The 14,840-nt window shown below is 52.5% G+C and overlaps 1 protein-coding gene across 1 annotated transcript; it reads right to left on the bottom strand.

Moving 5' to 3' along the window:
- Window positions 1–4,131: 4,131 nt before the first annotated feature.
- LOC130851995 (uncharacterized) lies at window positions 4,132–14,246 on the bottom strand. Its single transcript, XM_057732645.1, has 4 exons — window positions 13,642–14,246; window positions 13,403–13,552; window positions 4,589–4,664; window positions 4,132–4,262 (listed from the first exon to the last, which is right to left on the bottom strand). The coding sequence occupies exons 1-4, from the start codon at window positions 13,975–13,977 to the stop codon at window positions 4,132–4,134; spliced, it is 693 nt and encodes a 230-aa protein (XP_057588628.1). The 5' UTR covers window positions 13,978–14,246.
- Window positions 14,247–14,840: the final 594 nt, after the last annotated feature.

The raw sequence follows: 14,840 nt of genomic DNA, 5'->3' as shown, positions 1-14,840 counted from the left end.
CACGTGCAAAATAACCATCGCTGGCCCACGTGTTTATTTGCCTTTACCGTCTTTCTTCCCTGCCTTTAGTCACCTTTTCCATTTTGGTGTTTATTCTTTTTTTATGGACCTCAATTGCGTGTATTTTATTATATAAAGATAATAAAAGGCTGGAATATGCAGCCTTGTCTTTGGGCCAGGTATTTCCTCTATTTTTCATTTATTCTCGGAAAGGTGTAATGTATTTATCTACTTAAGGAGTACGTATGTAAACTAATTATAATGCCTGTTCAGACAACCCCTCAACTAATCGTTTATCACTTCAGTTGTTGGTTTATCTTCTTTCCTTTCTCTTCTTTGCTTATTTGCTTTTAAATCTCTCCATCCTCCCTTGCCCTAGAAGAGGGATGATGGCGCCCTCATCCCTAACCCTAACAGATCCTTCTCTCAGACACACCCACGTCTTCATTACCTTCTCATTGGTTCCCCCCACCTTTCTCTTTCATGCAGTTTCATTTTGCCTTTCCTCATCTCTTTCTTTGACCCCCTGACGCTTTCTTCTCTTGCATCTTTTCACTCTTAGGAACCTCAGGTGTCCAGAGTGAGATGAGTGACAACCCCCTGGGCGAGGCTCTCGGGGCTGTTCCAGGCATTTCCATTTCTAATTCAGTCGTTCACAGGTCCATTCATTCTTTCTGTCACTCTTTGATTTCAATATTTATTCTTTTATTTATGGACCTCAGGTGCACAGAATTGGATTAACTGTAATCGGTGGTTCCTGGAGCCTTCTCAGCACAAGTCCATGCAGGGCCCCCTTTTGTTCGTTAGTTCCTTGTACTGGTGATGCAGTTGAGGATATATTTAACTCTCTCAAGAGCCCAGTTTTGAATCAGTCATAATTCCTTGCTCATGGCGCCTTCTCATTTTTTCGTTCTAGCATGGCCCTCTCTCTCATAGATTTATGTACGTGCTTATTTATTCATTCAATATGTTTTTATTGCTAATATTCATCTTGTCATAATTACCTATGCCCCTCCTTCCTCGTGCTCTCTTTTTTGCCTCCTTTTATTCTCGTGAGCCTCGGGTGCAGACGTGAACTGATCAAAACCACCTTTCTCATTCATTCGTTCATACAACCATCCCTCTATTTATTCTTTCTTTCTGATGAACCTCTGCTTTTAAGAGTTATTATATTTAATGGATATTTATTATATGTAAGTACTTATCCAGGAAGTGCCTTTTTTCCCATACACCTACTTCCTTTTCTTTTCCTACATCTTTCTTTCTCCCACTCTTTCCTTCAATTTTTTCAAACTCCTTTTCTCACCTTCTCGTGGAATGCATGCGTTTATTCCTTCAGGCTTTTATTTATGCAATTGCTTTTATTATTTATCAACTGTGGGGCCAGAGATGTGAATTAATGTGGGTGGTCCGTGCTAAACCAGTCCCCTCTCTGACCTCACTGTGCACCTACTGGTTTATTACTGTTTTTATTCCTTTTTGAAATTTTTTGATTTTTTTCTCCCATCTGAATTGTTTTTTCCTACCAGTCTTTCAGCCTCTTTTCTTTCTGCATTTCTTTCTCTTGGAGATCAGGTCCCAGGAACTGACTGAACACTAACACCCCTGCAAGACTGGCCGCATCGGCCACTGCGAACCCTTTCTCTCATTCACTCCTTCATTCATGCCTTCGTGCAGCCACTCAGGCTTGCTTCCTCTTTGATAACTGTTTTCACACATCTAGCTGGCAGGACCCCTAGTCGGATATGTGACAATCTACCAGCACTGGGTCCTCCCCTCCCTGGCCTCACTGAGGTCCCCCCTTAGGTATTTCAGCTTTGAACTGCCACCTGGTTGGGTGGGTGGCAGCCCATCTCAGAAGCCCCGATGTGAATTCATCTGTGTGCTTGGTTCACGCCCCCTCTCACTCTTATTCCTAGAACAGCTCTCCCTTCTACATGTACTTATCTATCTGTCTGTTAATACGTTTCCTTTCTCCATTTGTCATTTTTCATTTCTAATTTCATCTCTGACGTCATTTCTCTCCCATTTTCACGGTTTCTCTCTTTCCGCTCTCTCTCTTGCATTCCTTCACGCTTCAGAGCTCAGGTGCCACAAACTAACAAATCCTCACGTCACCTGCAGACGGCATCCCCGGGCCCTGCAGCTCCACGTCTCATTCCTTCCTTCCTCCCTTCCTTCCCTCCTCCCTCCCTTCCTTCCTCCCTCCCTTCCTTCATCTGTACCATTCATCCTTCCTGTCTTCTTTCTTTTTATTAGGTATTTACTCCTCTATTAATGGAGTGAGTGCTCAGTTTCTGACCCATCATGATGCAGTTTGGGCTGGTCCCTTATTATCACTCCTAACCTAACCCTCTTCCAAGAACATACCCATTTATCGCCTCGTCATTCTTTTCTTCTCTCTTTTGTCGCAGCTTTCCAAATCCCCTCATTTCTCACTTTTCTCACGTGTCTTCCTCCACTCTCCTGGAGCTCTGGTGCCCAGACGGTGGGGGGGGGTTCATTACAGTCCCCCCACAGGCCCCTCGGGAGCGCCTGCAGCCACACTCCCCCTCTCCATCCTGCCTTCGTTTCCTCAGACGCACGTTCACCTGTTTACTGAGATACTTATTATTTTGGACAGGACCGGGGCTTTTGGAATTGGACTAACCATAACTCTTGATTCAGGATGGGCTGTTACTCGACCTCTAGCATTGCTTCCTTTTCTATGTTGATTCATTCTCCCACTAACGTATTTCTGGACTGAAACACTTGCTATGTTTTCTTCTGTGTTTCTTGATTTTTACTTACTTTATTTTATTCTGTCTTTTTTTTAAATTCTTTCATGGGACAGATCTCAGTTCCCAGGACTGTATGACTCACAACCCCTCCTTGTCATGCTCCCGTCTGGGTCCAGGTGTGTCCACTGCTCATTCATCCTTTCCCCTTTTGGGGGGGCTTTCTTTCATTTCAGTGTTTGTTTATTTATGTGTGCCCAGAGTGAGAAAAATTTGGTTATTTAAAGTTAACTCCCATCTCTGGTCCCCTGGGTCCTTTTTCACTTTTAACTATTCTTTGAACTCTTCCTCTGTTGTTTAGCTTTTTCTCTATGCTCTTATTTGGATGAATCCTAATGCTTGGCCCATACTAACTGGACACAGTCCTCCTTATATACTTTCTCACCCCCTAATTTTAAAAGTTATCTTCCTTCTTTTTTACTTATTATTTTGCATCTTTCCATTTTCCTTCTCCCTTTCAATCTTTGGTGCCCTTTCTCTTGCATTTTTCACTTTCATGGACCTCATAATCTCATCCTCACCACTAGTTTATGCATCTCAACTTCGTATTCATTGATTCTTTTACCTGGGTTTTATTCGCTTATGGACAAAATGTAGGTGCTATATGTTTGAACTACATGTGTTCCTTTAGTCCACGATGACCTGATATTGGTTCCTGTATGGCCCTATTTACACACTGATTCACTACTCTATCGACTTATCTGTTGTGCATCAAATTAGATCTCGTTCAGGGTACACTTCTTTACCTATTTACTTGTTTATTCACTCTTTCATGCCTTCATCCATTTATTCATCCATTCACTTCTTTGGATCAGGTAACAGAGCCCAGCAAAATGACCTCCCAACCAGAACAACAGAACACTCACAGTATCTTTGACCTTCCAGACTCCTCCCACCGAGTTAACCACCCAGGTACACACAACCCACGTACGCGTGGCAGGTGCAGGCACAGGCAGAGTACATGTTAGTGCAGCCAGACCCGCCCCCCCGGGGCCCACATCCCACACAGATGGGGGTCAGACTCCCCAGGCCCCCTGGGTGGGGCAGGCGCTTCCCCGTGGACCCCTGTGAGTGGCCATCCCCATGAGAAACCTGTTTCAAGACCCAAGAGTGCACAGAGACACACACGGTATACACAATCTCCCCGGTGGGAAACGACGGACATAGAGTTCATCTTAAAACAGACGGCTTTGTCAGTAGCCATATAAAAATATTTTAGCCTTTCAAGGCAAATACAAAAGGAACTACCCGTTACCATCCCTGAGTGTCTCAGTCCCAAACAATAAAGAACTTGAAGAGGTTTAGCTGGAAACTTTGAAGACAGAAAATCTGTCCATTCCGTTTTCCAGACATTTCAAGGAGGGGGGAGGTAAGCGAAGGTCATTGGAGCTCGAAGCCTGTTTGAGAGGCTGGTCCCTTGGCCCGCGTTTTCTCCTTGGCCCTTTGAAGGGCCCCTCAGCGAGGCCACTTCCATCCTAGTCTGCCCTGCGGCACAAGAGCCAAAGGGAGACTCAGTAATGAGAAGGCCATTCATTTAGAGGAGTGAAAGAGGAGAGATTCTTTGGGGGTCCGGCACTTGAAGCCGCCTATAGAATTCTTTGCCACAGAGACGACACGAGGAGGCTGGGGGGTCCCGCCTCCAAACACAAGCCCCCCAGGTCCGCACTCAGCTGGGCTCGCTGAGCACCCCCTCCCTGTGAGCAGACCACCAATCAGCTCTCACGGGCCCCTCCCACGAGGCTGCTCAGGGTGGCAGCCCGCCTCCCTTGGTGACCAGCCACAGATGTGCTCCCCACACCCCAGAGACTTACGATTTTGGAGCTGGAGGGTGCTGGGATGGTGTGTCCGAGGTCCTGTCCCACGTAGGATTCGAGATGATGGCTTCTGCTAGAATGAGAAAGTACTGGGTCACTGAAATAGAATCTCACGTGACAGAAACAGGGATGCCCCAACTTCTAACAAGGGTGGAATTGGTGAAACCAAGCATGTCTCTTTTGATCATACTCACTCGCTCTCTCACCTGCCAAGCTCCCCACCCCAGCTCCAGGTGCACTCGGAGCCAATGGGGCAGGTGCGGCAACGCAGATGTGGCTCCTGCCCCAAGAGCCCTTGGGTTGGTTGGTGCTATCCAGGATGCTAAGTAACATTTTCTAGAACCCAGAGGTTCAGGGCCTCTGCAAGAACAAGAGCTGAGCTGGACACACCCAAAGGCTGGGTAGAATGCTTCCTGGAAGGACATTCCACCGGGAAGGAAGGGCACAGCGGGGCACGGCCAAGACAGCGTTAGCATGTGCTCGGGCACAGTGAGGGTGGGGTCAGCTGGGCACCTGGCCCTCGATGAGACTAGGGAAGTGGGCTGTGGACCACAGCAGCGCTGTGGGGTCTTAAATGGGCAGTGTGTCCTAAAGCCATGAGATGGAAGATGACGGACAGTGCTGCCTGGACAGACATCTTCACTTTAAAAGTTACATACAAATTTTCGTTGGCATCATATAAAAGCCCTGACCAAGCACATCAAGTCTTTGACTTCAAGTATTTGCCTTAAAGTCTAAAGTAAAGGAGCTGAATAATGATAGACACACGTCATTATTTATCTGTCAAAACCCACAGACTATAGGACACAAAGAATGACCCCGAATGATGGAAACCATCGACTTCAATTAATAACTAGGTTATCAAGGTCAGCTCATCAGGGGTAACAAATGTGCCACATTAATGCCAGAGGTTAACATCAGGGGGAATGGGGTTGGGGGAGGGGGATGGGAATTCTCTCTGCCTGCCACTTACTTTTTCTGTAAATCTAAAACTGCTCAGGAAAAAAAAAAAAGAGGCTATTCATTTTTTTTTTAATATTTTAAGGGAGTTGATGTTGAACGTATGCTCAGTAGGCTCTAGTAAAGGTGGGTAGGTGTGGCCAACAGGTGGTCATGTGAACAGCACTGTAAGGTTAGACTCGGGCAAGAATGAGAATAAAGCCTAAATAAGAGGAAGAATGAATAAGGAGCGCCCCACGGCCCTCCAAGGAACCCCGAGGAAGGAAGAGACCCTCTCCAACCCCATGCACTGACTTAGCCATTTGGGTACCCCCACCCCATCCCTGGCTGCCATTGCCCCCCTATTCCCAGCGGTTCACTCACTGGGGCACCCAAGACCTGGCCGGGCACAGGGGGCTCACCTCTTGTTTCCAATCGCCCTAAGAATTCCTTCCCTGGCCTTGAGTTTCCCAAACACCGTTTTCCCCTAATTGGGTGATTTTATAACCAACAAACAGAGAGTCTTTTTAAAAAAAAAAAAAAAAAAAAAACAGCATTAATCAAGCAGTCATCAGCCCACGGGTGACCAAGAGTAGACTGGTTTTCTAAGGACTCTCTGGGTACCTGTGCTGTGCTGGACGCCCCCCACCCCCGACCCCCCAGCCGGGAGTTTCCAGCCCTCTCCAGAGGCCTGTGAGCACCCGGGTGGCCCTCCCATCATCACCGCAGTCCTAAGATGACAACCAGACTCCCGACCCTGAACACAAGGCAAGACCACAGCCACTGCCACTTCCCGCGGGACAAAGAAACAGGAAAAGGGCTTTGGTGTGTCATTCTGGTTTGGTTCTCTTTGGTGTCTTTTAATAGGACCAGGGAAATCAGAAGCAGCTCAGAGCATCTGGGTTTTTTCCTGCTTCTGCCCCAGGGGCCCTGGGAATGCTCAGAGTTCCTGATTGTCTGTAATTAACTTTTGTGCAGACCCCAGGCTGCTCCTTGAAGACACAGCCCCGGCAAAGTCGTGCCTTGGTTTCCAAGCTGCATGTCCCAGCCCTGGGTTTACCATAATGTATTAGCACCACGGTGCCGGGCTGAAATCATAACAGATGGAGACACTGCGGAGATGAGTCAGAGTCTGCACAAGGCCTCCTTAGAGGGTCCAGGGGAACAACTGCCACAAACGACTGATGAAAGACCTCACAAATGCGTGTGCTGACCTCATGGTACACGTAGGAAGAACTGCTGGTTACATCCTCCGGGGCTTAAGAGGATTAGAACATTCTAGCTCTGCCTCTCAAGATTTGTAAAGTTTCTCTTTTCTGGGGGCAAACGGGACCTCATTGATCTAGCGCATCTTTGGTAGAAATCATTTGTGGATATTGAGAGTGGGGAAAGATGGAAAAGTATGATTTTGAATAAAATGGTGATTCCCAAAAACAGAGCCTGTAGTTGATGCGGCCGTCAGCCTCACCTCAGATCTCACGCTCCCTACCTGTTGAGTAGAGACCACCCTCTTACAACTTTCCCCAACAAATGCAAGCTCTTTGCAGAGCTAATTTCCTGTACCTTTGTGAAGGCCAGGGTCCTGGACATTATGGGCTCATTTATGAAAATGGGAGAGGTAATTGGGACAGCTTTTGAAACCATGTCCCCCTCTCTCCTGTCGGCCCCCATCAGCCCTCTCATTTCAGTTGGCCAGGCTAGGGAGGATGTTTACATATGCCTCTTCCTGGAATTTCACTCTTTGCTTCAGGAGTGGGCAATTAGAGAGAATTAAAGCCTATTTGGCGTATGTTTACCGTTAATGGATAGAGTGGCAGAGGCGGCCTTGGGAAAGGCAGTCTGCCGGTCTAATTGAAGCTGGCAATTTTGCGATCCCTCACTTCAGCTCGCAGGTATTGTAGCAACCAAGGTCACAAAACAAAGGCTGCGGCCCACGGTGGATATCACCGGGTACAGGCCTGACCGAGGGTTTTGTGAGCTCTTTATGACCACACACTGAAGCACAAAGAGACAACTAGAGATGTCTGCAAAACTGAGTCTGAGATGGGCAGCCAGGACAGGCCCGGTGACTGATAGCTTTTCCAGAACTTGCCTCCCTGATGGCTTTTTCAGGAAGTTCTCAGCTGAGCAAGCCAGAGTGCCAAAAGGCGCAGGGCGAGCCACAGGGGATGGTGCAGCCAGAGCCGCCCTCCTGGGACTGCTGCCACGGGGCCAGGCTCATGACATGGGCCAGAAAGGTGTTCCAGGCCTGGCCAGCGGCCCCCCTGTGTAGAAGAATATTCCATAAATGCAATCCCTGCACCGCGGCACACAGGCAGCCCCTTGTAGCTGCTGTGCTCTCTGTGTTCACAAAAAGCTGACCATGAGGACTGGCTTCCGACGCTCCCCCCACCTGCCTGGCCGCAGGCGGTGGGCTTCACATCCACAGCCTGCCAGCCTGGCCCTCTCGGGGCTCTGCTTTCTTCATCTCTAAAGTAGAGGGGAGTTGTGGGGCGTCCCTGGCGGTCCAGTGGTTAGGACTCCACCTTCTACGGCAGGGGGCACAGGTTAGATCTCTGGTCAGGGAAGTAAGATCCTGCATGCCACACAGCACAGCCAAAAACAATATTTTTTTCATTAAAAAAAAATAGAGGAGTGTAGGAAGACAAAGGACCAGTAATCTCCAGCCCCCTGACTCTAAAAACCCAGCAAACAAACCACCCACAGATGACACTAAGGGAGCTGGAAGGAACCCAGAGCCCCAAGGGCCCTCAGATGACTATGATCCTATACTGCCCCATTTCACAGATGGGAAAACTGAGGCCCAGAGGGCCGGAGACAGGGGCCAAGGTCACACCCATAAGAGGAGCTGAACATAGGCTGGAATCAGGTCCCCAGAGGCCCAATTCGGGGCCGCTGCCTGACCCTCGGATGCCCAAAGCACCCGATTTGAACTCTCTCCTCTGACTGACAAGGCCTGAGTGGCTGGGGTGTGCCTGCTCCCAGCCAGGAGGCCAGTGGGGACCCAATCTGGACACCTGGGGACCCCCATCCCCTCCTCTGATGAAAGGGCCCTTGCCTTTCTCGCACTGACATCCCATGCTTCTTCTGCCTCACAGAGAACCGACAGGCTGCTGCCTCATTTTCCAGATGGGGAAACTGAGGCCCAGCAGCCAGCAGTAACAAAGACAATGGCCAAGACTGAGACCTGAGATGCCTTCCCCTCCTGGCAGGGACTTTGCCCCTAGTTCCTCCAGAGGGGCCTGAGCCCTCGGGGCACTTTGGGGCAGCAGTGGTGCAAACTTTTTTCCCTCCAGCTCAGAGGGTCCTGTTGCTCAGAGCTGCCCCCGGCCAAATCCCACCCACCTATCACCCTTTCTAACTGCACACACCAGCCCCGTGGACCTCCGAGCTCCCCAACCTCCAATTTCTCAAGCCGGTGGGAAGGACTCTATCCCTACCCACAGGAGAGCCCAGAGAAAGGGCTGGAAAGGCAGAAGGACCTGCACAGCTGTGGTCCTGGATGGCCAGCACAGACGTGCGGTCAGTCTCTGGCCCCCGACCGGCCTCCTGCCCCAATTTTCCATCCTGGAGTTCTGTCTGCCTGGCTGTCTCTCGGGCATCAGGCCGGGTTTGATCAGATTCTTGTTTACAGGCACAGTTACTCTGATTCCTCCTCCTGTGAAACTTGCGAAAATAGGACGGGGGCACACGGGCATGGCCGGGGTCGCGCCGACGGGGTGGCTGGTTAGACGTGCCACTGTGCCGCCTCCCGGCTGCGCGCCTCGGATGACACACACACAAGGGAGAGGGGCCCTCGGCAGCCCCCCCCAGGGGGAACACACACACACACACACACACACACACACACACACACACACACTGTTTCAGGGGTAGGTAATTGAGGTTTCCTTCTTTTCATGTGAAGAAAAGGCACCTTCTATTGAGAGAATGTATTCACAGAACCTGGGAAAACCCATCTGCACTCAGCCTCCCAATTAGCCCCAGGTGGCTGTTCTCCATGGGGGGCTCCCCACATTCCTTTCTGCTGGGCCTTTGTTTCCATCTGCACCGCCCTGGGAGCTCCCAGCCTAAGTCTCCTCCTTAAGCCCCCGCCAAAGACCCTATTCACTCGGCAAAGAGACGCCAGGCAAAAGGTGGTGGGCAGCCTTCCTCCCCCGCCACCCCAGCCCCCCGACTCCCAGGAAGGAGGACTTAAGAACTCTCCATCTGGATGTTTTCTGAAGCCCAAAGAAATTGGAGGGCAATTAGGAGCGTCGTGACTGCACCCTCCGTCAGCCTCCTCTCCCTTAATTAATTCTTCTCTCACACCCCGCACCCCCGCCAAGTGGGGGCCCACCCCGGCCTCGGCTAACCGGCACCTGCTCTGCCCGCCAGCCCCTCACAACCGCCAAGGTCCTCACTTAGTTCCCCAAAGCGTGGCTGCAGTGAGGATTGGGATAAGGGACCAAGTGTCTAACATCTGGAAGGCACTAGGAACTCCAGGATGTGTGGGCATCCCAAAGACAGGCCTCTTGGACACCGGGCAGCTCAGGCACAGAGAATTAGACCCTCCACCTCTGCTGGATACACGTGAACGCGGGACCCCTCCCGCTGGCACTGCAGTGTGTGGGGGGTGCCTGGGAGGGGACACTGCTGGGGGCCGGCCTCCTCCCAATGGATTCCCAAGGGCCTCCTCGTTCCCTCCTCTCCTGGCTCTGAAACACAGCCTCGCTCCACACCTAGGAGGGAAGCCCACCTCTGCAGCACCCCTTCCTTCAGAGCTCCCCAAAAGGCCCAGCTTCTCGAAGTCACCCTCAGGCAGCTGGGGCTTGGGACTGCCCATTGGAACCAGGCACCAGACTAACAGCCTCCCCTCCTTCCCTACCCAGACTGGTCTCTCCCTTTCAAAACGGGGAGCCCATGCTTGAGATGGCCTCATTTGGAAAGATACAACTCTTTTCCAGAATTTTCCATCTGCTCAAACCAGGGATGGGAGACCAGGCTGGACTCCCTTAACTCCTTTAGGACAGGGGACAGGGCTCAAAGCCGCGGAAGGAAAAGGGAACCAGTTCTTGGGACTCATATGCAACTTGTTAAACGTCAGTCTTCTAAAAAGGAAATGCTCCCAGCGCCCCAGACCCGTCCTGATGCAGCTGGCATGTCGGTTTCTACAGCGTCCTCTGCCCTTTCACCCTTTGGGGCCTTAATTTGTCTCCCTCCACATCCCCTTCTGTGTAAAGCTGCCTTCCTCTTTTCAAGGAAAAATTCATTAGCAAGCTCATTAAAGACGGGTGATTTTTTTTTTTTTTCTGGAAGTCAGATTGCTCATTAAAAAAAAAACCACATTTAAGTTCCTTCATGTAAATCCATGAATGAGAAACACATGCAGCCTGTGGCCCTTAAGTCTTGCCAGTTTTGGACATCATTTGGAGAAATGCGCTTGGAAATATATTTGGGGTTTGAATCACAAGTCAGGAGGCACTGAGTCAGGTGACCCAAATCAGCCCCACAAGCAACCTGCAGGTTGGAAACTGGGGTGGGGGGAGAGGGGGCATTTTCCTCCTTTCGGGGAGCACAGAGGCTTGAGCTATGCCCTTGGCCTGCTTTTCCATCACCGAGGGGAGCAGGTGGGGCCCGAGCGCCAGCTTGCGGGAAGACCACCATCTCTCCCCCAAAATCTGCATCTACCCGGGAGCACTCAGCTGGAGGAGGCCCCGGGGACCAGCTCGACACGGTGACAAATGGCCAGAGAACCCCTCCCGCCAAGAGGATGGGGTCCCCTGCCTGTCTGGCCGGCCAGGGTCTCATTCCCATCCCTTCCGGCTCAGGGATGGGCCAAACCATCAAAAAAGAATTTTCCTGAAAATGATCATTTCTTTCAACCCTTGCTAACGGCCTTTCTGATTGGCTGTGAGGCTGACGATGCTATGTTTCAGCTTCTTGAATGGAAAACTTGACGTGTTTTTCTCTATTTTCTGCACAATGACACACAAAACCCAAAATATGTGTTTGCCTGGGACTGAGCATTCACAAGAGTCCCTAAAATACAGCCCAGACCAAAGACAGGCCACCCCAAATGCTGAGGAGGATGAGGGGCGGGGGACCAGCCTCCCCCCTGACTCTGCCCCTCCGCTCAGCCCACCTCGAGGGGGTCCTGAGACGTCCTTGAGGGAGCGCCCAGGAGCCGTGGGCATTTGGATCTTCCTGGTAAGCTCCAGATAGGACACCCCAGCACCCTGCCCTTTGTAAAGCTCCCCTCCTGGGCCTCTCTTCCACATCACTGTGTTTGCAGGTGGCAAATGCCAGCTGTGGAGTAAATGTCACGGGGCAGAGCCTGCCTGGTGCCCCCTCCCTGGAGTCAGCCCTGGGCACAAGCTCCCTACCTCTCTGCAGCTTGGTGGGCTCTCTGGGGAGTGACAACAAGCAGACAAAGGCATCAGCCCCCAGGTTTGGATACCTCCGCCCCGCTTTGCCTCCACTGCTGGGTGTTGTGTAAAACTACCATCCCCACCCCATTTCCAATTCAGGGGAGAAGGGCGGGGCTTCGGAAGAGTTATCTCTGGAAGCTAGTTGATGAAGGAGTCTTATGGAAGCCACGTTGGAAGCCTGAAACCCTCAGAAAGCGCAGGGGTCTGACCGCTCTGCCCACTGGGCAACAGGCCGCACACAGGCGGGTGTGCCCTGAGGCAGGGCTCCCAGCTCTGACGTGAGCCCTGGTCGTTGGTCATCACCTTCCCTGTCACAGAGACGCCGTGTATGAGTATCGGGGTCAGGCGGGGGGTGTTGGCATCGGGACCAGGACAGTCCTGGGCCCACTCGAGCCTCTGTAAACATGTGGGGAGTTGAGTCAACGTCACCCCCATCAGCCACGCCTTTCCCATCTCCCACCTGGACCACCCTGGCCGCTAAGTGCCGCAGCAGCTATCCCGAAAAGTCTCAGATGTGGGCCCAGAGCCAGCCGCACTTCACTGGGCTGCTGACTCTGAAAAGACCCCCAGGCCCCTCTGGGAGCCCGGTCATGGGCTTAAGCCACCTAGATCCCAGAAAGCAAGGTGCCCCGGCTGGGCCCCCTCTCTCCCTGTCCGCCTTGCTTAGCTGCCACATGGGCCATGTCACTGCACGAGACCTCCCGGGGCACCCGACTAGACCCTCTGATCCTTAAGGCAAATCTGGTCTTAGGCATCCCAAGAAAAGCCCCAACCTTGGGCCCCCAGGGCACCATTAACACATCCTAAATAAGTGAAGCCCAGATAAACAAACGATGAGCCCCGGAGTGAATCTGGGGCTGTAATCCCCCAGCTTTCTTCTGCTCTACCATTACTGATTTTATTGAAACAAACAAAAACATTCCCATCTCATTGCAGTTTCAGGGGTAAGGAGAAGAGGCCAAAAGAAGAACTCGTTCAAAAACCACTATTTGATTAAAGGACATTATCAAAGCCTCATGTGTGAGAAACCAGGTTTCTCACAGCGCTCGACATTACCATGGCTGGTGGGGAGAAATGTTTTTCCAGCTACAGAGCAAACAAGAATTTCTGTTTCCACATCTCCAAACCGGCCCGCTAGCCCGCTAGCCGGGCTTAGTAGGGCAAATGCACCATTATTCATTTCATCAACATGTTCAGCAGAGTTTTGTGAGGACCTACTATGTGCCTGGCCCGAGCTTGTTCTCAGGGGCCCAGACCAGAAGTGGACACTCCCCACTCACCGTGCTGGCCCACAACTACCTCGGCTCCAGCAGCTTCCAGAACCCCAGGACCCATGTCTGAGGCAGAAGAGGACTCGCCCTTGGAAGTGACCCCTTCCAGGTTAAATGTGTACATCCTTGAACCGAGAGATGTGAGCTGAACCTAATGAAATCGTGGTATCCCAAAAGAGCAGGAAACTCACCCCAGACCAGGAGGGAATCAAGCGGCACAGGGCGGGCGTGAGACGCAGGGTGACCATCCTGAAGGAGCGCCGGTCCAGGGTGACTCTTCTGCCTCTTCCATCCAGTTCTTCAGCCGACTGTCGCCTCCAGGGTGCCGAGGACAGGCCGACCTTGGGGAGGCACAGAAAGTTAGAATGGCAAGGTGAGACCCCAGAAAAGCCGCACACACACCCAGAAAAGGCACAGAGCCCAGTCTCACCTGCAGCCGGGTTTTCGGTGGAGGGAGGTGGCTCGTGGGGATAGCATGACAGGAAGAGTTGCAAGAAGAGAAGTGACAGGCCAGGTGGCAGCCCCAGGACTGGCCATGAGACCTGGGGCGGGGCAGAGCCCTGGACTTGTGGGGACAGGGCGGCCGTACGCACAGGCCCAGAGATGGACACGAAGACAAGAGGTCTGGGGGTATTGGGTTAGGGGGAAGGGAATAGGACAAGATCCTGGCTGCAGTCCAGCCACTCAGAGCCTGAGAGGCCAGGCCCACAGAGGAGGCACCTGAGGATGGCAGAGGGGGTGGCCTGCTAGTGGGGTCTTGGGCCATGGGCACTGGAGACCCACTGGAAACTTGGGTCACCCTGAGAGGGAGGGCTTCCTGTGCTGGGGGAGAGGCAGGCAAAAGGCAAGCAGGTGGGAGGTGGGCGGGGCAGCAGGCAGGGCCAGGTAACCACAGGTGTGGGCTCAGCAAGGAAAAGCAATCTGTTAGGCAAAGTGCTGGACGGGTGAGACCCAGAGAGTCCCAAGCCCAGTGTCTGGGGCACAGAGAAGGGGAAATGGGTCAGGCCGGGCAAGCAGAGCCCCAGGTGGGCAGTCAACCTAGCGGGGGGGGGGGGGGGGGGGGGGGCGGGGCAGGGGAGGAGCCGCCACGTAGAGCAGGGCAGGTGGGCAGCCAGGCAGAGGCGGAGCCTGCAGTGCTCCCTGGAGGTTCCTGGCCAGGGGCCCTTGGCATTGGACAGGCCCCAGCCCACAACTGGGGGGCAGAGGAGCTGGATTTAGCCCCAGGGAGAAGAAAGCATCATGGAGGGAGGGGCCCAGCTAACGGACCCAGACTCAAGAGGGAGACCTGTGCGGCCAGAGCCCAGGGGGCCACACACCACAGCGGCCCCTGCGCCCCAACCTCAGTCCCGAACTTCAGGGCTGAGGATCTAGAGCAGCCATCAGCACTCAGCTACAGGATGGGGGTGGGAGGCCAAGAGGGCAGGAGGGACGGGCTGGAACCTGTGGCGGAGCCCTGGAGAAGGGCAGGTGCGAGGCCCCCCGGGGTTTGAATTAAAAGGGGGCTAACCGGCCAAAGCAAGGCAAACCAGGCCTGTCCCTCTCACCCCTCTGCCTGCCTTCTATTCAGAGCAGGAGGCCACTGCTTCAGTGCCCGGGAGCCGCAGGCACCCTGGGCAGAAGCAACCCCCC

Source organism: Hippopotamus amphibius, chromosome 4 (genome assembly GCF_030028045.1).
Source record: "Hippopotamus amphibius kiboko isolate mHipAmp2 chromosome 4, mHipAmp2.hap2, whole genome shotgun sequence".
Classification (NCBI taxonomy): Eukaryota; Metazoa; Chordata; class Mammalia; order Artiodactyla; family Hippopotamidae; genus Hippopotamus; species Hippopotamus amphibius.
The sequence above is the reverse complement of the archived record's forward strand: the minus strand, read 5'-3'. Positions and strand labels throughout refer to the sequence as shown.

What these genes read in the sequence shown, in the direction of transcription:
- LOC130851995 (XM_057732645.1), bottom strand. Translation starts at nt 13,977, where the DNA reads ATGGCCCAAGACCCCACTAGCAGGCCACCCCCTCTGCCATCCTCAGGT. An exon ending in CACCGAAAACCCGGCTGCAG is followed by an intron (nt 13,553 to 13,641) that starts GTGAGACTGGGC and finishes TGCCTCCCCAAG; the next exon opens with GTCGGCCTGTCCTCGGCACC. An exon ending in TGATTCCCTCCTGGTCTGGG is followed by an intron (nt 4,665 to 13,402) that starts GTGAGTTTCCTG and finishes TTCTCATTCTAG; the next exon opens with CAGAAGCCATCATCTCGAAT.